This window comes from Stylophora pistillata, chromosome 10 (assembly GCF_964205215.1).
Source record: "Stylophora pistillata chromosome 10, jaStyPist1.2, whole genome shotgun sequence".
Lineage (NCBI taxonomy): Eukaryota > Metazoa > Cnidaria > Anthozoa > Scleractinia > Pocilloporidae > Stylophora > Stylophora pistillata.
Window position 1 is genome coordinate 23,053,636 of NC_142528.1, and position 20,340 is coordinate 23,073,975.

The 20,340-nt window shown below is 39.1% G+C and overlaps 4 protein-coding genes across 5 annotated transcripts in view; 1 reads left to right on the forward strand and 3 right to left on the reverse strand.

Moving 5' to 3' along the window:
• Positions 1-47: 47 nt before the first annotated feature.
• LOC111330278 (G patch domain-containing protein 4-like) lies at positions 48-12,185 on the reverse strand. 2 transcript variants are annotated; one of them, XM_088737151.1, is made up of 8 exons: positions 12,061-12,185; positions 11,426-11,499; positions 10,530-10,622; positions 9,615-9,719; positions 8,294-8,370; positions 7,081-7,131; positions 1,739-1,819; positions 48-524 (listed from the first exon to the last, which is right to left on the reverse strand). In XM_088737151.1, exons 1-8 carry the CDS (start codon positions 12,134-12,136, stop codon positions 272-274), a joined length of 810 nt encoding a protein of 269 aa, XP_088593277.1. In that variant the 5' UTR covers positions 12,137-12,185; the 3' UTR covers positions 48-271. The 2 variants fall into 2 exon arrangements, with proteins under 2 accessions (XP_088593277.1, XP_088593278.1); XM_088737152.1 differs by lacking the exon at positions 11,426-11,499 and having other exon boundaries at positions 12,061-12,125.
• On the forward strand, positions 2,236-3,582 carry LOC148722297 (uncharacterized). Its single transcript, XM_088737161.1, has one exon. The coding sequence runs from the start codon at positions 2,236-2,238 to the stop codon at positions 3,520-3,522; it is 1,287 nt and encodes a 428-aa protein (XP_088593287.1). The 3' UTR covers positions 3,523-3,582.
• Positions 12,186-14,637: 2,452 nt separating the features above from the next.
• Positions 14,638-16,182, reverse strand: LOC111330277 (uncharacterized). The gene has a single exon (XM_022935109.2). It carries the CDS (start codon positions 16,015-16,017, stop codon positions 15,067-15,069), a length of 951 nt encoding a protein of 316 aa, XP_022790844.2. The 5' UTR covers positions 16,018-16,182; the 3' UTR covers positions 14,638-15,066.
• LOC148722298 (uncharacterized) overlaps positions 14,638-20,340 on the reverse strand; it is a 63,909-nt gene continuing 58,206 nt past the window's right edge. The window contains exon 2 of the mRNA XM_088737156.1: positions 14,638-14,901. The gene's annotated coding sequence lies outside the window, so the exon portion shown is untranslated. The remainder of the gene's footprint in view (positions 14,902-20,340) is intronic.

Here is a 20,340-nt window from a genome sequence, read left to right on the forward strand (position 1 = left end):
GTAAGTTCTTTTCCACTCAAATTGCGTTTTCTTTATGTTCGACTCCAGTTTGTTCTGTCCGATTTCAGAAGTTCTATTTAATTGTAGAGGGGTTCCCATTGCGTACTTTCACCTTCTTTAGAACGCTTCCACTTAGTTTCGCGAGGTTTCTTGTAATTTCAAACTGTTCTGTCTGATTTTGAATGGTTTATTCCCATTTCGGACAGTACTGTGCGGGTTGGTACAGTTCCGACCAGCATAGACAGTTGTAAATGAATATTGCACTATCTATTTACTTTTCTGTCTTCTTTTTCTTCTTTTTTGTTTGCTTGTGGTCCGTATCGCCTTCATTAGTATCACGCTCGTCCGTACGATTCTGTCCGTCACTTGTTCCCCTGTATTTCCTCTTTCTCTTTCTACCTTTACGGTCTTCTTTTTCTTTTTTCTTCGACTTCTTGTTTTTCTTTTCCTTAACTGGCTGTTCCCTGCAATTCTCCTTTGCATAAACGTTCGGGACACAACTCTCCTCTGCAGTACTTTCACAGCTAAAAAAGGAAACGCAAAAATGGGGTAGGTTAAGAGATGTTCACACAACGAGCAAAAATTTCGAATGAAAATCGCACAATTCAAACCGGCCAATCAAGAAGGGTAAGTAAAACTAGAAGCTGATAATTGCACCAGGGAATCTCAAATGAATGGCTTAAACCCAAGAATTAAAAGCGAGGCTTTAGATCGGTCCAGAGCGTTTGATTGTTTTGAAAGTATCTAACGCATTGTTTCTTTTCTAGTCTGTTCGAAGCTATGCATGTATCTTTCAAAGCTTGTTATCTAGCTTGTTCGGTTGTTACAGAGGAATCTCGCCTGCTTTGTGTTCTCTAGTTTCTTTTGATTTGTTACGCAAGAATTACGCGCACCGTGTCTTCTCTGGAATGTTTGCTTGTAGTGTAAGAATCTCGCGCACTGTTCCTCTCTGGTTTGTTTGTTGTTACGCGAGAAACTTGCGCACTGTTTATTTTCTGATTCCTTTGTTTGTTACGCAAGAATCTGACGCACTGTTTCTTCTCTGGTTGGTTTGTTTGTTTGTTATGCAAGAGTCTCACGCACACTTACTTATCTGATTTGTTTGTTTGTAAAGCAAGAATCTCACTCACTGTTTCTTCTCTGGTTTGTTTGTTTGTTTATTACCCAAGAATCTCGCGCATTGTTTCTTCTCTAGTCTATTTCTTACGCTAGAGTATTGCGCACTGTTTATTCTCTGAATTGCTTCTTTATTACGTAAGAATACGAAAATTTGCGGTCGGTTTTAGTTTTAAATCTGACGGGTTGAAAGTTATGGGCATGTATCCTACGCTGAGCAATACAGTCTAGGATCATTTTTCCAATCTAAATTAAAGTGATACACTCCCAATAAAGATCTTAAGCACAGGTAAATTGCTTTCTGCGAGTTTTTTTTTTTTTCCGAAACCGATTAATTAGAAAGCAACTGACCTATTTACAAGGCAAAAATATATTTTAAAAAGTAAAAACCAAATGCTTTCGACACTAGGTCATCATCAGGGTGAATGAGAGCAACTGTTTCAGCGATTCAAATTTAATGTTGCGGACGAAAACTCTTCCCACTGTCCTTTTCGTCTCTGAGGCATCCGCAGTAAAGTGGTCTAGTATTCGCGCATGCATGTTCGTTACACTTCAAATTTACCGTCTCAATTTGTTCTCGTTAATTCAAATTAATGCGCACGCTTACGCAACATCTAATCACCTGTTTGCTGCCATGGCTATCTTGTCCTGTTCCAAGACTCGCTGGAGTTTGCCATTCAGCCGAAAACCATGTCGAGCAGCTCTGAGGATATGACACATGTAAGATGAGTTTTTTTAAACCGTGATATACCGCGCATGTGCGGCTTAGTTCGCCCCCCATAATCATCATCAAATCGCTCAACACATCTCCCGTCTCTTCTTTGACTAAGGAGGGACTCTATTGGTCAAGACTAGGACAGTAGACGAAAATTTAATCTTCTAGCAAGTCCCTTAATCGTTAGAATCTTTAATAGGGGAGGGGAGGGGAGGGGAGGGGAGGGGAGGGCCATGGCCTCATAGATTCCTCGGTTACACCCTTTACCATCAACTTGCAACCAAAGAAAACTTCAAGATGTAGTTATTGTGAAAAGGAACCCTGAAGTTCGAACGAGGTCTTAAAAGAATCCTGAAAAACTTAACCCTTCAACTCCCAGAAGTGATTTTGCGGACCATTGCATGATGGCGTGCGGACGTGTATCTGAAGGCTCCACGAATTCCGCCGAATTTGTTGCCACTGAACCTTCTTCATCTCCCTTAAACCAATATCTACATTGGGACGACAAACAAAGTCTATTCAAGTGGAAAGGGAGCCTAACACAACTTCAGGAATTTTGTTCGAAAGTCCTAAATTTGGAAGTTTCTGCAACCGCGAGTCCCTCTGAAAGGTCTAGTTCTTTGAAGTCGAAGACAATCACGCTGGTTTTATTTAACAGTACCGGTACCCTTCAAGTCCAAGGTCCGGATACAAAAGCAGTGAAAGCCAAACTGAAGAAGCTACTCCAGATACCGGCTGATGACGACTCAGTTATTCCCGTGAATGAAGAAGCTTCTACTCCGGCGTTTAACAAGAATGCCAAATCAGTACAAGAGGAGTTAGACTGTCTGAAATCTGAAGTGCTGAACATATGGGCTCATATAAAAGAGAAACCTAATGAGGAAGACCTGAGATCCGAAAATTCTCGACTTAGGGAGATAATTCTATCTTTGAAGGAAGAGAATAAAAAGTTAGTCCAAGAACGCGATTCTTTAAGTTTTGCATTGCAAATCGTATCCAGAGAAGCAGCTACTCAATGCCGTTCAATGAGTAACACCTCTAACGAACATACCATTGTCCAAAATATGGATGAGTCAACACCTTGCGCCAACAAAGAACAAGGCTTCATTGTGAAATCAAAGAACAAAAGAAAGAAATCGAAAGGTAAAGGAGGTCCTAATAACACCCTGACAGGAAAAGAATCCGAACCCGAAAAACAACCAAAAGAGCGCACAACCCTGCGCATAGGAGATTCGATGATCTCAAGAATACCTGGAAAAGATCTGGGAAAAGCAGTTGGCCACAGGGTTATAGTCAAGCCTTTCTCGGGCGCTACGACAATGGCCATGAATCACTATCTCAAGCCAAATCTGGAATCTTCGCCCAATGAAGTGATTTTACACATTGGGACTAATGATCTTAAAACCAGGGAACCAAAGGCTGTTGCGGAATCGATTGTGGATCTCGCGAGACAGATCGAGAGCACCTGCGATACTACAGTTACGCTGTCGGAGCTTGTATGCAGAAAAGATAAGCTGGACCAGGCAGTGAAAACAGCCAACAAGCATCTAAAGAAGTTCTGCCATCAAAATGGATGGAAATTAATCCATCATGAGAACATATCTCATAGTGGACTCAACAAAGGTGGACTGCACTTAAATTTTAAAGGTAATGAGCAGTTTTATAATAATTTTAAATCGCACCTAGAATGAGATAATGTGCTGTCCGTCAATGCCGTGCGGGATCAATTAAACAACCAAAAGGCCGAAAAATCTGTCTCAATATTGCCTCCTTTGCGCGGTTTTAGAATGGCATCACTCAATATTAATCAATTAATTACTCATATAGACGAATTAAGAATCATATTAGCAAATAATGATATCGATATTGTTTCCATAAATAAAACGAAACTGAACGAGAGTATTCGAGATCAAGAAGTTCATATTCCGGGATACGAAATAGTTCGCCGCGATAGACTAACAAAATGCGGCGGAGGGGTATGCTTCTATGTAAAAACTTCAATCAACTTTACAGTACGAAATGACCTACACATGGATACACTAGAAAATCTTTGCTTGGAAATCCATAAGCCAAATTCAAAATCTTTTGTGATTGTTACTTGGTACAGACCACCTGACTCTCCTATTGGCATTTTTTCACCTTTTGAATCCCTAATTGGGAGATTGGATAGTGAAAATGTAGAATTTTTTGTACTGGGAGACAAGAACTGTGACATGATCACGACTCGATATGACAATAACACATCCAAATTAAGGAGTATTGCTGATGTCTACGGACTCGAGCAGCTTATCTCTGAACCGACGAGGATAACACCCACCTCATCAACTCTAATTGATTTAATCTATACCAACTGCTCGGATAAGATTGCATGTTCGGGAGTTTGTCATATCGGAATAAGTGATCATAGCATGGTGTATGTATATAGAAAACTTTCCCTGAATGGGATGTCTAACGGACATAATTCTATTACATACAGAAATTTCCGAAATTTCGATCGCCAAAAGTTTCGTTATGATATTCTATCTCAATGTTGGGATAATGTATACGAGTCTTCCAACCCAAACGTGATGTGGCAGCAATGGAAATGTACATTTCTGGCTATCGCTGACAAACATGCCCCACTGAAAACGATGCGCGTTCGTTCACGGAGTTCTCCGTGGATTACCTCTGAATTGAAAGACCTTATGCATAATAGAGACATATTAAAAATCAAAGCTGGCAAGACAAATGATCCTAACGATTGGGCATTATTTAAGAAACAAAGAAATATAGTCAATAAGCAAATACGCTCAGCTAAGCAAGCTTATTACCAAAATAGTTTTAATAAGCAAACCAGCGACTCCCGAAAGACCTGGCAGACTATAAACGAGCTAACTTCTCGAAAATCTGGGAAAACGCCAGTGGCGTCACTAAAAGTGAACGGATTAACGATAACTAATCCGTTGGAGCTATCAAACGAATTCAATAACCCCTTTGCTAATATTGGTCCAAAACTTGCCAGTGAGATAAATTGTGATAGTGGTAGCTATCAAAGATATCTTACCGCAACAGATAAACGGTTTAAGCTCCAACCCACCAATCCAACTAAAGTATTTTCACTTTTAAATAAACTAGACAAGTCAAAGGCAACAGGCCTTGACAAAATATCTGCTAGGCTTATCAGGGAATGTGCTGATCTCATTCGTGTGCCGATACGTGATATTTTCAATCAATCTATTAGCCAAGGGACGTTCCCAGACGACTGGAAATATGCAAGGATTACCCCTCTTTATAAACAAGGTGACCGCGGTGATGCTAACAATTACCGCCCAATATCGGTGATTCCAATAATGGCGAAGGTGTTTGAAAGGATAGTTTATGAACAGTTATATGCCTATTTGGAAGAGCACGATATTTTATGTCAAAACCAATCAGGGTTTCGTGCTAATCATTCAACTGTAACAGCTTTGTTGGAAGCGACAGATTCTTGGGCATATAATATTGATAACGAGAAAATCAATGGAGTCATTTTTCTAGATTTGAAAAAAGCTTTTGACACTGTTGATCATCAAATCCTTCTATCGAAACTAAACTATTATGGTATACATGGAAAATCTTTCAGATGGTTTCAGTCATATTTGGAAAACCGAACACAAAAATGCTCTGTCAACGGGTCGCTATGCCGATGACACGCACCTCACATATGCGGGAAGCAATCTTGAGAACGTTCAGTTTTGTCTAAATGAAGACCTAGAAAACGTCTTCAACTGGCTACAAGCGAACAAACTCACGTTGAACATGACTAAAACCGAATTCATGCTAATAGGGTCGAGGCAGAGACTGAATACTCTCACAGCTTCACCAACAATTAGAATGAACAATACTCAAGTGAGCCAGGTTTCAGCTACAAAATCGCTTGGTGTAATAATAGACGATAAACTCGATTGGCATAGTCACATCGAAAAACTAACGAAAAAGATCGCCTCTGGTATCGGGGCCCTAAAGCGAATTAGGCACCTGATCCCAGCATCAACCTTACATCTCATCTACCAAGCTTTAGTAAAACCTCACTTTGATTACTGTGACATTGTTTGGGGTAGCTGTGGGAAAACGCTACGAGACAAACTGCAGAAATTGCAGAATAGAGCAGCCCGTGTGTTGACATTCTCTAACTATGATGCTGATGCAACTGAGCTACTCGAGTTTTTAGGGTGGAAAAATCTTGCACGCCAGCCGGAAATCCATAAAGCCACCATGATGTTTAGATGTCTGCACGGGCTAGCTCCAAGGTATCTATATTCAAAGTTTACGTGGCGTGACTCTGCTTATGACCTCAGGGAATCTGAAAATAAGCTTAATGTTCCACTACCGCGCACTAATTATTACAGAAAAAGCTTTAGCTACAATGGCGCCACATTATGGAACAGTTTACCACGCGATATAAGGAACACAGAGTCTCTGGGGTTATTTAAACGTAAGATCAATGACATTTTTTAAGTCTAACGCACGGCATTCACGGAAAACAGCTTTAGTGTTATAGTATGTAGTTTTAATTTTAAATATCTTAGCGTATGTGATATGTATTTTTATAGGCTGATGAATTGATCGTGTCTAAATAAAGATTACAATACAATACAATACAATATTTACCTGGAACTTCTCCCTACAATATACATACATTATCCAGCAAACGGATCGTGAGAATACTCAAACTTATCAGGGAGAAGTTGTTACCTTGATTGAACACCAAATTCTTGTAACTAATTTACAAGGGAAAGTGTGGCAGCTGGAGGGGAGAGTTAACAACCAGATCCTGGTAATAGAAGGGTTAAGGCTTTGACAAGATTGAACTTGGTCCCTGCAGGATCCTGTTCTCTAGCCTTCAGGCCTAAACATTGACTTTTTACAACAATAAGCTCCTTTAAACTCCTGGCAACAGTCTATAGTATTTCATTAATTAAAGCCTAAAGCTGGTGACACACTTGGCGATGTTATTCACCAATCACGGCGAATAACGCCGCCCGCGAAAATCGCTGATATCTGACGGGCACGACACGGGCGATTTTATACCCTGATCGCGGTAAACGGCCAAAATCCCGATCGCTGCACTGGGCACACCCGGCGATTCAGCCGATCACAAAGATCTGCGTATTCAAAAGTCGCCAAGTGTGTCGCCGGCCTAAGTTGTAACGCCCGTTGAATATTAGTAGTATATTTGTGAAAAAAACAATTTTAACAAGCCCAAGCTTTATTCTAAATGTCTCCCTTACTTGTGAGCTGTTCGACCGCCACATGCTTGAAACACTTTATCCTCTGTGCTTCTAAGAGTATTAAAAGAAATCACAAGAATGAATAATTAGGATTGCAAAATAATATTAGAACATAGCTAGCAGAGTCGCGCAATCAAATTCATTATACGTAAGCGTGCTCAAAATCCCGATAATGCACTCTGATAGCGTCAGCAAATCCGATTTCGCCAGAAATTTTTTTTTTCGCGCGAGTGGCCATTGTTAGCGCGGGGAAAAATAATACATTTCGCGACAATAATGGATACAAACAGAAACTCGGCCTGCTAGTCCGAAAACGAAGACAATGTTTCGACCTTTTCCCATGGGCTAGAGTTCTTAAATGAGGCAGAAAAAGAGAAAAACAAAGGAAAAGGAGACTCGGCATCAGCGCCGTCACGATTCGCTTCAACTGATATTGTTGTCCGTTTTTCGCGTCGTATTTGATGCACAATTCCACCGGCTATGTTCTAAAACAATTGGTTCATGCTTTCAGCTGTGCACTATCGAGTTATGGAGCACGTGGGAAGTTTGGAGAGCACTCAAGAAGCTGGAGTTGCCCGAGGCTATCGCCTCGGGCAACTCTTTCGCTTCTTTCGTGCTCTCCAAACTTCTCGCGTGCTCCATAACTCGACAGTGCAAGCTAAAGCATGAACCAATTGTTAAATAATTATAAAATGGGATTGGTAGGATTGTCAAAAGTAGCTGACAACTGGTCACTATGCGCTTTGCTGTAGGATCTTGCAAAGTCACGTATTAGTTAAGGGTACTGCTGTTGGGTTTTTTTCGTGTAAGCACCAATCTATGTTGTGTAAACTGTCTTTCTAAGCCATTAGCACAAGAAAGCAGACCCTTTTCCTTTAAACTCCTTCACTTAAACACATGTATTACGCTGACACTTCTGGTTCAAATACCCCACTGCACCTAGGCAAGGTTCAAATTTCCCACACCCTGGACACAGGTACGTACGACGGAGACGTGGGTTTTCAGGGGAGGGGGGATGGCAAAGCTTTGAACTGATGGGTGCATATATACTGCACATGTTTATGAAGTCAAGTTAATTTGAAAACTTATAAATGAAAAGAAGATATATAAAAAAGAAAAACATCTGCTGGGCTGGAACTTCAAGGAAGAATGACAAAGTAGAAAGTTAGGAGGCATTCTTAATGAGAATGGAACATGAATAAAGTTAGCATACAAATTTGAGAAATCACGTTCTTCATCTGTGTCTTCATCAGAGTCAGACAGTGCTCTTTTTGGATTTTGACTGGAAGCCTGAACAGAAAGAAAGAAAAAATGAATGAATGATAACCAACTGAGGCAAAACAATATTTGTTATCGGGTGCATTAGTAAGAAAGGCCACTGGGAAATAAATGTATTTGCAAGAGCTTTTTTGATGATGATCTGATATTTAACCCATATCTTAGACTAGTAAGACCTCTTACTGCCCTCTGTTCAGCCTGCGCGAGCAGGCTTTAGTGCTTGGATTTCACCTTCTGGCCCCTTTTGTGGGCACAGCCGCTTATCACACCATTGGCATTCCCTTATCCCCTTTAAGTCACATAAATGACCAAGACAGAATTTCTCCTTACAATGCCAATACAATATCAAGCAGACCACAACAACAAATTCTTCAGAGTAACATCATAAGAACTGTGCAAGAGACAGTGAGGAGAATTGCTAAAATGATCCTGGAAGTGACAAGGTTAATAACGAAAAAGTGACTGAAACCCCCTTCTTGTGTAGTTGGCCATGCTTTGACGTGGTCGAGAGAAATTACACTCACAAAATGGCTGCCCTGCATTTTGTCAATGTTTGTGAGGAAGTAATAAATGTGATTTATTATATGGCTGTGTCTCACAAGGACTGGGAACTACCGAATTCACAAATTTGATTGGCTGAAATCAATATTGAAAGTGGTATAGATTTTCCCATCTAGACCGGCATCTAGACCGGTCTAGAAGAAAAAAAAAGGTACAAAGAATATACAAAATTGGCATACAAGACACAGCCCTATAATTAAACATCTTATTAACCGAGCTAGGTTGGTCTGTATGGGAGAATCTTGACCTCGGTCGCTGGTACAGACCTCACTGTGTTTGGTCTGTATTTGCGACCTCGGTCAAGATTCTCCCATACAGACCTCCCACTCGGTTAATAAGAACTAAATAAAAAATTAGATTGAAAAAGAGCACAAAAGATGCTACTGAGTTTGGTGGGGCACTGCAGGGAGTTTTTGCTGATTGAGTTAAAAAACCCTGTTAAAACTGCCTGTTTATCTTGGTATGAGTAATCAACACAATTGTAACAAAATATGTGCAATACTTTCTTTACATATGTAATTTACAACAGAATTCAAGAGCACTAGTAAGAGCAATTGTACTGAAAACAATTATTCACCTCAGGCTAAGTCAACATTGGTGAGTTATTCCCTCAACTTGATCTCAAGAACTATTTAACAATATTCACTTCACTTTTGGCAAATAATTGTTAAATATTCAAAAAGAGTATTAAATACCTTGACAAATCTGCCATATAACAGTGGCTTGTTAGAATTCTTGCTTGGTCTTTTATTACTGATCACACACGATTCTTTACCAGACTTTACTACTTCTACTCCATCCTGTACCATGTAAAAAAAAAAAATGATACACAGTCACATCTCTTATACCACATGTTTTTTTTTCATTGTGGTTCATAGATTTAAATGAATGTTTAGTCATTTGCCTCATGATATTATGTCTAAACTTATTGAAAATCATGATGTTTAAACTACTACACCACTAGCTTTTGTCAGACAGTGAGGTAAAATGATTCTGTCCTGCTACATTTAGCATGTTAGCAATCTCATCCATTTCAAAGTCATGACGAGTAATTTTACAGTTTTTTTCTTTCATCTCTTCCCATTCTGTTTTAAAATATTGACATATTGCCTCTTTTAAAGGAGTAAAGTGGTAATGAAACTCTCCCAGAGAAGCAAAAATAGCTTCGATAAGTTAAAAATCCAACTACTATACCTTAAAGAGCGCTTTTCATTTGATTGTCAAAAAACTAAAATCATATTGAGACCTTGCTGTCCCTAATGAGCACGGGGGATTATATCAGAAGGAAACCGAGTGAACTCAGACCAAACAGACAAAAATTACCATATGAAACATTAAATGTGGATTGACAAGTCAAACCATGTAATTGGTTTTGGCTTTTGTATCTGATGGGTTGAAATTTTGGGTGAAATTTCTGTAACCATCAAAGATGATAATGAGCCTGAAGCAAACATCAAGAAATCCTTCACCATCTTTTTACACTAAAATTACAGAAAAATTGTACATCATCCTGGGCTTACTAAGTGTTGATGTGAAAGACAAGAAGATTGAGTCTTTTGTTCCATGCTGGAAAATGACATTGCATCAGACAGGCATACTTACATACTTACGCCACTCTCCTGTACCACTATGCTCTTTGCTGTTTTGTTGAAGACATGATCCCACCAATGAAAACTAAACTGATCACCGGCATCATACCCAACCTCATTGCACAAAAAAAATTTATGAGAAAACTAAATAAGTATCTGTCTTAAAACAGAGTGAGAAGTTAAAAAACTCTGCTGTGAAAAAAAAAGCAAGGTTTTTTCGGGTGAATACCCTTTAATTAGAAACACTCTCTTAAGAAGACTATTTCACTGCTCATTAAGACTATATGTTCACTATTGCTTTCCAGTTGCAAAAAAAAAGAGGAAACCATGGATGGAATATTTTATCCCTTTACGAGCAACTCCCAAAATCTTATTTTTAATTTTCCCCTCTGGCTGCTACACATTTCCTTGTAAATTAGTAACAATGATTTGGTGTTGGACAAAGACAACAACTTCTTCCTGATAAGTTTGAATATTCTCTACACATGTTTGCAGGATAATGCATGCATGTGGAAGAAGTTACATGTTAATCATGTCTAGGAGTTATAGGGTTAAAAAGTATAAGCAAGTACTGTGTTGGGTTGTTCTGCATTTAGACCTCCTAGGAGTCTTTTCAGTGGGTGTTGGTAAATTTCAACCTCATCCTTTTTTGGTAAAAGCCAAAGTTAAAAAAAAGAATTTTCATAAAATTCTGAACCAAAGCTTCACACACCCATACACAATTAGGAATGTTCTGTTTTATTGCTAATGATAATAAATTTAAGTCTGGTGTTTTTAGATTTCAATACAGACAAAGGTTTGAGATGTTTTGCATTTCTGTGGGCCCTGTGGTATACATCCATTCACAAGATTCTCACCAAACAGATGAGAGATGAACTAAATATAGTAACTAAAGACAGCTGATACGAGTGCCTTACCCCAGCAGTATCAGTTTTAATATTGACTTTGATTGCTTTAGAAATCCCACTTTCCTCTTTCCCTAGACCTTTTCCTACAAAAAAAAGGCAAAAATCCAAAGGCTAGAAGACTTACAATCATTAATCTCCTAAATTCGAGCTATGAAAGATACTTTATCATTTTCTGACACTAATCAATCTCTTATATAAGTTTCAGTCCGAAGAAAGTGAGAAAACTAAGAATCTTCATTTAAAAAGCTCTCAAAAATAAGTGAAAATATGCAAAAAAAGCACATTAAGTAATGTTCTGGAGACTGCAAACGTTTCACGTTACGCCATACATATGAGCAAATGAAAATTACATAATTTGAATGAACAACGCCAAATTAGTAAAGGATCGTTTCTTCACCTATTTAAAAGGTTGAACTGGCATTATCATAACTAACAGAAAGTCTAAAGTAACAGGAATGCTTTTAGAATGCCGTAAGCTTGTCAAAATATCTTTACAACAGGATTCCCTTGTGTTCTGTCCATGATCCACGTGTGAGAGTTCTCGGTCCATGCGCACAAACCATTTCAGTGTGTTGACGATATTTATGAGTTCAGTCATGCTAACTGTCGACTGAAATCATTGAATTATTTAGTATTTTGCCTACCTTCGGCCCAGCCATGTTTCTCGAGCTGTTTTTTAGCAAACCCAACTTCAGCTTTCCTCTTTAACTTGTCCGCCATCTTGTCGTGCAATACAAAAACACTTTCCCCAGTCTCCTTTTCGGTCGCGTCAAGGTACAAATGCAAGGTAATTTGGCGGTCTGGGTTATATTCATGTACTTTACGATGGAGTTCGACTTATTCATTTCCAAGTGTAAATTTCAGTAAGTTTCGTACAAATTAATCGCATATTTGTTGTATTCGACGTTGTATCCATGCAAGTATCATAAACATCTACCGAACAGAGGTCATGTTGGGAATTAACATCTACGTAAAGGTGGTAAGATACCGCAATCGGTTTTTGTTATCTTTAAGTTTTAAAGTTTTTTGTATTTCATCTGTAATCAGATGACTAACTATCCTTAACTTCATAGTACACAACATAGTACTGCAGATTGAAAATTGTTTAAGTTTATTTGAAGCTTATTTCCAACTAGCAACTGCAAATAATTTAAATTGCTGGGCTAGTTTAAAACTCATCGCAGAAAAGTTTGCAGCATTTGCTTCTCAAGTGTTCTTCTCAGCTGAGTATCATATAATTTTAATTAAGATAAAAAATAAAAAAAAAAAAAAACAAGAAAAAGGGGAACAATTGCTGCAAACTGTTCTGTGATGGTTCTTAAACCAGACCGGTAACTCTACAAAAGCAAGACCAAATGTAAGTAAAAAGGAATGAAAAAAGCAGGGGAAAACAGACTGAAAACAAAAAGAACAAAAACAAACAAACAAAAACAAACAAAAAAACAACAAAGAAAAAAACTAAAAAACACTGAAAAACAGAGAAAAGGAAGTTCAAAATGGTTGCGCATCGTCCACATAGCGATAATCCGAATTCGGAAAAAAACTTTCAAAAACGGTTTAGGTCTCTGAGAAAAATCTGCTATCGGCCGAAAGCGGATAGAACCATATGGAAAGGGAAACAAGTGTCCGAAGGTGGACGCAAGAGTCTAAGGCCCAGTTTAGACGCCGTACTTCAGCCGAGCCGAATCGAATTCAACTTTAGGCCGACCTAAATTAGTCAGTAATCCTGGCTGAATTGATTCAGACCCCGAACTTATTTCGGCCGAAATTAATTAACTCAAGAAAATTTGTGGCCGGGGCCGGCGCAGTTTAAAGTAACAAATCTGACAAATGTTATAAATGACGAAAGTTAAATTGTATGGCATGGTCGTTGTAAGGAAGTTTTAAGTATTTTATCATGGTCACTTCTTTAAAGTGCACCTAAACCCAAAAATTTTTTTTCGCTTAACGAAATAAGCTAATTTTTTGGAGTATTTCTGTGCAAAAATTTTTTTATTTGCTCAAATCTTTAATTTTCTGTGCCCAGTCAAAATACGGAAAATCAGCCGCCATCTTGCCCCACGACCGAGTTTAAAGAGGAATGGCTCTAGCGGGTAATGTGACGTCAAATCGAGAACGCGAAAGTCTGCATTTCACACATTTTCACTTGTTTGGGAAGGTTGTCGTCGATATTGTCCGAAATATGCCGACTAGGTGTGTTGTATGAGGAATGTATGAAGCGCGATACTCTCTTGCAAATTTCGCAGGCTTATTTCGTTAAGCGAAAAACATTTTTTGGGTTTAGGCGCACTTTAAAGAAGTACCTAAATAAAGTCCGGCAGTTGATCAGTAAGTGTTTCGTGCTTGAAATGTGAAATTCCAATATGCAATAAATGTTAAATTTTTTGAAGAAACAAATATCACCATGATGGTAAAAGCGTCGCTTTTTGCGAGCGATACACAAAAGAGGCGGGAAGGGACGTTGTTGACGCAGAGGACAACTTCATAATGCCTAAACTGGGAACCGACAGAGCGAAGAATCAGTGTCAGTTCAAAAGGCGTAGAATAGGGCACCCATTCAATATCTGTCTATCTGTTTTGCTCGGCCCTTCAATCCCCCATTTTTCTTCTGCAACACTCCTTTGCACATGATCACATGTAAAAACAGCAAGAAAAATACTTTAAAATAATTCAAGTTATGCATTTGATTCAGCACATGTGAAGTACGGCGTCTGAATCAAAGCTACTAACTATGATCAAAGCGGGTCTGCAGCCGTTCTTCCCGGCTGAGTCAGGCGGGATTAATTGATCTAAATTAAATCAGCCGTTCCGAATTGATTTAGACGCTGTAATGACTTCACATGAACTCGATTCATGAGCCGAATTCGATTCGGCTCGGCTGAAGTACGGCGTCTGAACCGGGCTTAAAATGGATAAGCAGTGAATTCCCCGATTTTAGGGACTTGAGGGAGATCCTATCCTTAGCTTTTTTTTAAGCTGATCCATGCTTCCCCATGTAAGAGTGATTACTAGAGAGAGTTGCTCTATTGGTTCATTTTTTTTTTCAAGGTATTATTTTGAAATAAGATATAATAATCAAGGTAAGGAAAAACTTGGAAACAGTGGAAACAAACTTTCGAATAAAAAAGACCTTGGTGGGAAAACCGATCTTAAACCTGTTCTAAAAACCGGAGGACTGAATTTCCCACAACACCAGATGATTTTAAGAATAAGTACAACACTTTTAACACCTCTCGGAGGTATTCTGAACTTTATTTCAGTCTTTAGCTGAGCGTGCTTGAGCCACGGAAAAACATCACTCTGTTTTACTCGCCTGTGTAGTTTTACAATTACGAAGTCAAAATGCTTGCGCCAATATTGTATTTTCGGAAGGTGACACGTCATTGAAATTACTTAAATATTTGGACATTGTAGCTTAACTGAAAACCTGACATTACTAAATAAAATATTTCACAATTTTCAAATCAGGGTTTTAAAAAGAAAACCTTCATCGAGTTACTGCAACTGTAATAATCTCTGGATTTAAAATTGCTTTTGAATGCATATTTATATATAAGTATTATTTGCATAAAAAAAACATCCACCGGTAATATGCAAATACACCGAGTTGCGCTTTGGAATAAAATTGTTTCACAATAAAACTCAAATATTTACATATTAAGAAAACCAAGGAGCGCAATTCCAGCGAGAAGCAGTTTATAGCTGATGTAAAGCATGCCCGCGTTGTTCGGGTTAGTCTGGTAGTCCGGGTTAGTGTGGTAGTCCGGGTTAGTCTGGTAGTCCGGGTTAGTGTGGTAGTCCGGGTTAGTGTGGTAGTCCGGGTTAGTGTGGTAGTCCGGGTTAGTCTGGTAGTCCGCGTTAGTCTGGTAGTCCGGGTTAGTCTGGTACATGGCCACCATGGTTCCGTTAACTTTCTTCTCGATTTGCGTGCAGTTTGTTCCATTTACGATCGTCATGTTGTACCGAGCATTACTCATTAGCGCAAAATCCTCCTTTTCAATGTCCTCTAGAGACACTGTTTTATCAATTCCTTCAAATCTCTTTACCTTCCCGGTTTCCTTGTACACGATTGCCGTGTTGAGTTCCACTAAATGTTCGTCAATTCCCTCCAGCAGAGTTTGCTCTTCCTCTTTTCTCGTTTTGTTTACACACAAGTTGCCATCTGCGTCCAGGAGTTTTCTTTCTTCAGAGGCAAGTCTCACGGCTCTGTTTTCGGGAATGGTGACGTAACTTCGGTACATGGGATACCCGTACCGGTATACTGGGGCACTGCCAAAAGCGTAGCGAGCTATCATATAGCCGACAAAGACCTTCGTAAAAGTGCTTGAGCGCGAACCCTTTGTAGCTTGAGTTACAATGACCGGTGAGCGCGCACTTGTAGCTTTGATCGGCGTGTATTTGGTGACTTTCTTCGCTTTGTAAGCGGTATTACTTCCCCCTGACGACCTTGATCTACTAGATCCACCCCTATTTCTTGAACTACCCCTCGATCGTGAACTACTGCCGCTGCGACCTCCGCCGCGGCCTCGAGCTTCTGAAAAGTCCATCGCGATTAACACGAGAATTAAAATGCACAATAACACAATCTTATGCAGCTTCATTGCTTTCTAGTCGAGTATAACAATTCACCTTTTTCCTCCGTGATATATAGGTTGTTTTTCTTTCGTTTTCGAATGGAAAATTACTCAGAAACTTGTGTGACTCTGAGGAATCATAGAGAATTACTGTACTTACTATTCGTAGAAATTGCTGTAAATAATTAATAATTGGATATTTTCTGCATAATTTTCATTCCTGACATTACGTTGTCAAGGAAACAAAGAAATCATGTTTATTTTAGTCAGTTAGTAAGAGATGTATCATTGCGAATAAATATCGATAGTGAAGGGCAGCTTTAAAATTTTTGAAATTAAACGTGCATGTAATACGATGATGGTTACGGGAGCGGATACGGGCACCTGCCATCGAAGAAACAACAACAAGAGTGTTCTCTGTAGTTAATCCAATGGACCGTGACGTTCTGCATTAGACCAATAACTATACCATCGAGAGAAAATAATATCAAATATGTTTAAAATGCTTTGACTTTCTAAAATGGGAAGCATATTCAACAACTGAATTCATAGAAAACGTACAACTCAAGTCCATCAAACTAAATATTTAAAAAAAACCCGTATCACGTAAAATACGTCTGAAATTTCTCGCTGTTTGAAATTCAGATGAGGAAAATTAGACAGCTTTGTTGTACATCGCCAACACAGCTTTCGCTGAAAGACATCAGATTGCAATTTACCGATAGTTTTTGGTGCTATTCGTCACCATTATTCTCTTATCTGTCTGAGTTTTTCAGTATTTCATCTTTTGATACTTTAGTGGGCCATAGGAAACAAAACAAAACAAAAAGCCACGTATTACATCGAAAAATTAAACTATCCCCTGTAAAATGCGATACAAAATTAAAATGATATCCCTCAAAATGCGATACAAAATCAAACGCGAAAGAACTAAGGGTAAAACAATCCAGGGGCAAATAGGTGAATGATAATATTTGTTTTCGCCTGTCAATTATTTGATTTGGTTGGATAAGGGGGCAGTATGCAAGCGCTGATTCTTCGCGAAGGAATGGTTTGATCCGTGGTCGTCAAAGAAATGCGTGCGGCGCAGGAGTGTACTGGAAAAAAAAGGTGTTCGCTTGGCTGTCACATCTCGCGCTTCAATCTGCTCGAGATGGCCGAGTGCGTCATGAAGAGATTAGGGAGGAGTCAGCTTGATCTAATGTCAAAGGTGAAGACAGGTGATTCTAGAAAGACTTTTAATGTGCAAGAGGTTTCAAAGCGTTTTAGAGATAAGATACAGTGCATTCTGCAAAGTTAAGGTGTTTGTTGTATTGATGACTATCTGTAGAAAATGAAAATGAAGAATTCTCTTTTACAGAGGCCCGAGTGAATCAGAAAACCATCGAAACTGACAAATTTTAAACCATACTAGTAAAGAGATAAAATACGTGCATTATTATGCAAAGATAAGCTGTTTGTTGTATTGATGACTATCAAGTCTCGTTTGAATGGGAAAACCATCAAAACTGTCAAATTTTATACAACACTAATAAAGGCAGGGGTCGAACTTACGCTTTTGGTGTTTACATTTGGACATAAAATCTATCATCGCGTGCTTGCGACAAGTGCGACCCTTTTGTCGCAAACAGACATAACTATGTCCGAAGGACCTAAAGATCAAAAAAGCCGAAGTCCTGCCCCGAGGCAAGCCATATCTCGTCTTATCGCTTTAAAATAACAATTTTTGTTTTTCCTCCGTCGCAACGTCGATCAAATCTGAAATACTAGCAAAAATTTGGATTTTCGCAATTCTGCAAAGACAACACGTGTGCACAGCTAGCTATCGGTTCAATATTTTAGTCACACGTTTTCTCGACACACGTTTTATCTGGTCCCTATGGCGAATTTCACCCCATACCAATTTACAAATTTGCACTATTCCCCTGATTATTCTCAGTGTGGGAATGGCTTGTTTTCACCCTTTGGCTCGAAGATATTTTCACATTTTTTCACATCCGTCGACGTCGGTTTAAAGCGGCAAGAGCCAACACTATTGCCGTTGGCGAGTGTTGTACAATGCGTACAAATCAATAAGGTTTTGTAGATTGAACAAATTAAACAGAGAATGAAGAAATGTCGCTAATAAAATTAGGACCAGCTTCATGTCTACAAAGTTTTATTTAACAACAACAAACATATGAAACATATAAAGAAACAAATAAACATATAAAGTTTTATTTATATATGTGCACGATCCTTCGCAGTAAAGCACTATTTGAGCAATAGTGAAAATCAGACCTGAAAAAAATTTCAGGCCTGTACGGGATTCGAATCCCGTACAGGCCTGTAATTTTTTTCAGGTCTGATTTTCACTATTGCTCAAATAGTGCTTTACTGCGTAGGATCGTGCACATATATACGTTTCATAACCGCAGTTCATACATATGTTTCATATGTTTGTTGTTGTTTGATTTATCATCGACGGGTTTATGTCGAATTAATTTGATGGCCTGCTCCCAGTTGGCTTGTTAGCTCAATTGGTAGAGCGCTGCACTAGTATCGCAGAGGTCAGTGGTTCGAATCCCGTACAGGCCTGAAATTTTTTTCAGGTCTGATTTTCACTATTGCTCAAATAGTGCTTTACTGCGAAGGATCGTGCACATATTTACGTTTCATAACCGCAGTTCATACATATGTTTCATATGTTTGTTGTTGTTTAAAGTTTTATTTGTTGCTCTTTTCGCGCGTGAAATATTAAGAGTTGACAGTCTGGTTTCAAATATCACTTATGTCGCACAAGTGCGACCTCCATTACTTCCGTGGTGTAAAATGTCGCGACATATTTGTAGGACAACTTATGACGCGACATAAAAAAAAATAAGGTCACAGTGCGACCCCTGCCGAAGTCACCCGCAGTAAAAACACCCATTCACTAACACCCAGCTGCAAAATCTTGGTCAAATTTTTACTTTGAATGCATGATTTATCCAAACTGACCGACAATAAAACGCAATACACATTTGATAGAATAATATCGAATCTCTCAAATTATTAAAATAACTTTTCTTTTACATGCAAAGGTAAACGGTTGATCAATGCAAGAGCATTAGTGTCGAGAAAAATATCATTGTTCATAGCAGTGGAGTTTTTTTCCTCATTTATGTGTTTCCCATCGTTTTATTTGCCGAGCACTCTTAATGAAAGTGGCTTTGGGAAAAAAGGACTGTCACAGCACGAATTTGCAACCTAAACTGTTAAACGCTGTCGCTCCTAACAAGATACATCTTTGGCCGGCTGACTGCCTCATTTTCTTGATTATTATGACATCTATCGTTAAATTACGAGTTAACACAAACTTAGCTTCTACACTTGAAGTGAGGGCGGGGGAAAGTCCCTCAAGACAAGTTAAATTGGCTGAAATAGCAATCATGTTAGTAGTGGTTTCTCTCTTGACCTTGTATGGTCAAGGAAGGGTCTGCCAAATCTGCGAGCCATGCGAGCCACGGTGCGAGCCCTGCGAGTCGCGCGAACCATGCGAGCCACTTTTGCGAGTATTTTTTTTTTTTTTTTTTGTTTGATTGGTCCAAGGTCTGGGAGGTCGTCGATCATTTCGCGCCCGATTATCACTAAACTACTATCGTTATAAACCGTTCGCCCGCCATCTTGAAAGCGGAGATGATCCTGGGGATGAGTGTAAACGGTACAACCTCCCTCGCAGGGTACTCTCTCTTTCCCTGGGAAATTAATTTTAAATTTAGCTACAAAAGTGCTTAAAATTTGAAATATACCCAGAAAAAAATCCTTTTATCTATTTAAATTGCTCAGGATCCGCAAAAAATAAAAACAATGCGACAAAAATTAATTAAGGTTCAAGACTTAGGAAAAAAGTTTTCTGAGGAAAACGTACCGCTCCAACCCCTTCCGCTACTCGAATGGGTTGTTGAGTGGTAATCCATTGACTCCTGTCATTCATTGATATCCACGTGGAAAATCATTCAAGAGAAAAGAGAACAGTACTTCCAGGCCAACTCCGTGTATTGGCGTCAAGAATGGTGAGTAAATCGTGTAATTTTAACAGCTTCAGAGTTATCTTGTTCCGTTGCTCTTGTTCTTGTTCTCATGCGAATATAAATGCAGCGTTTTCGACAGTTTTGTAAAGTAGCGGACATGTTCGTGGAAGCACCGGACGTGACATATTTTTGGCGCCGCAAGGCGCCTTTCGAGCGCTGAAAGCGCGAGCTTCTAAGGGGGTCTGGGGACATGCTCCCCCAGGAAATTTTTAAAAAAGAACACTCAGAAACGTTGTTTCCAGCGTTTCTGGAAAGCAAGTATAAGTTTTCCAGGCACTTTTGTAGCACTTTTGAGGAA

Excerpts from the sequence above, each read along its gene's own strand:
- LOC111330278 (XM_088737151.1), bottom strand. The coding sequence starts at position 12,136 with ATGGCGGACAAGTTAAAGAGGAAAGCTGAAGTTGGGTTTGCTAAAAAA. Across the intron at positions 7,132-8,293 it reads GAACGTGATTTCTCAAATTT|AAGCACAGAGGATAAAGTGT; the intron begins GTATGCTAACTT and ends TAATACTCTTAG. Across the intron at positions 1,820-7,080 it reads GGCGGTCGAACAGCTCACAA|AGCTGCTCGACATGGTTTTC; the intron begins GTAAGGGAGACA and ends TCATATCCTCAG.
- LOC148722297 (XM_088737161.1), top strand. The coding sequence starts at position 2,236 with ATGGCGTGCGGACGTGTATCTGAAGGCTCCACGAATTCCGCCGAATTT.
- LOC111330277 (XM_022935109.2), bottom strand. The coding sequence starts at position 16,017 with ATGAAGCTGCATAAGATTGTGTTATTGTGCATTTTAATTCTCGTGTTA.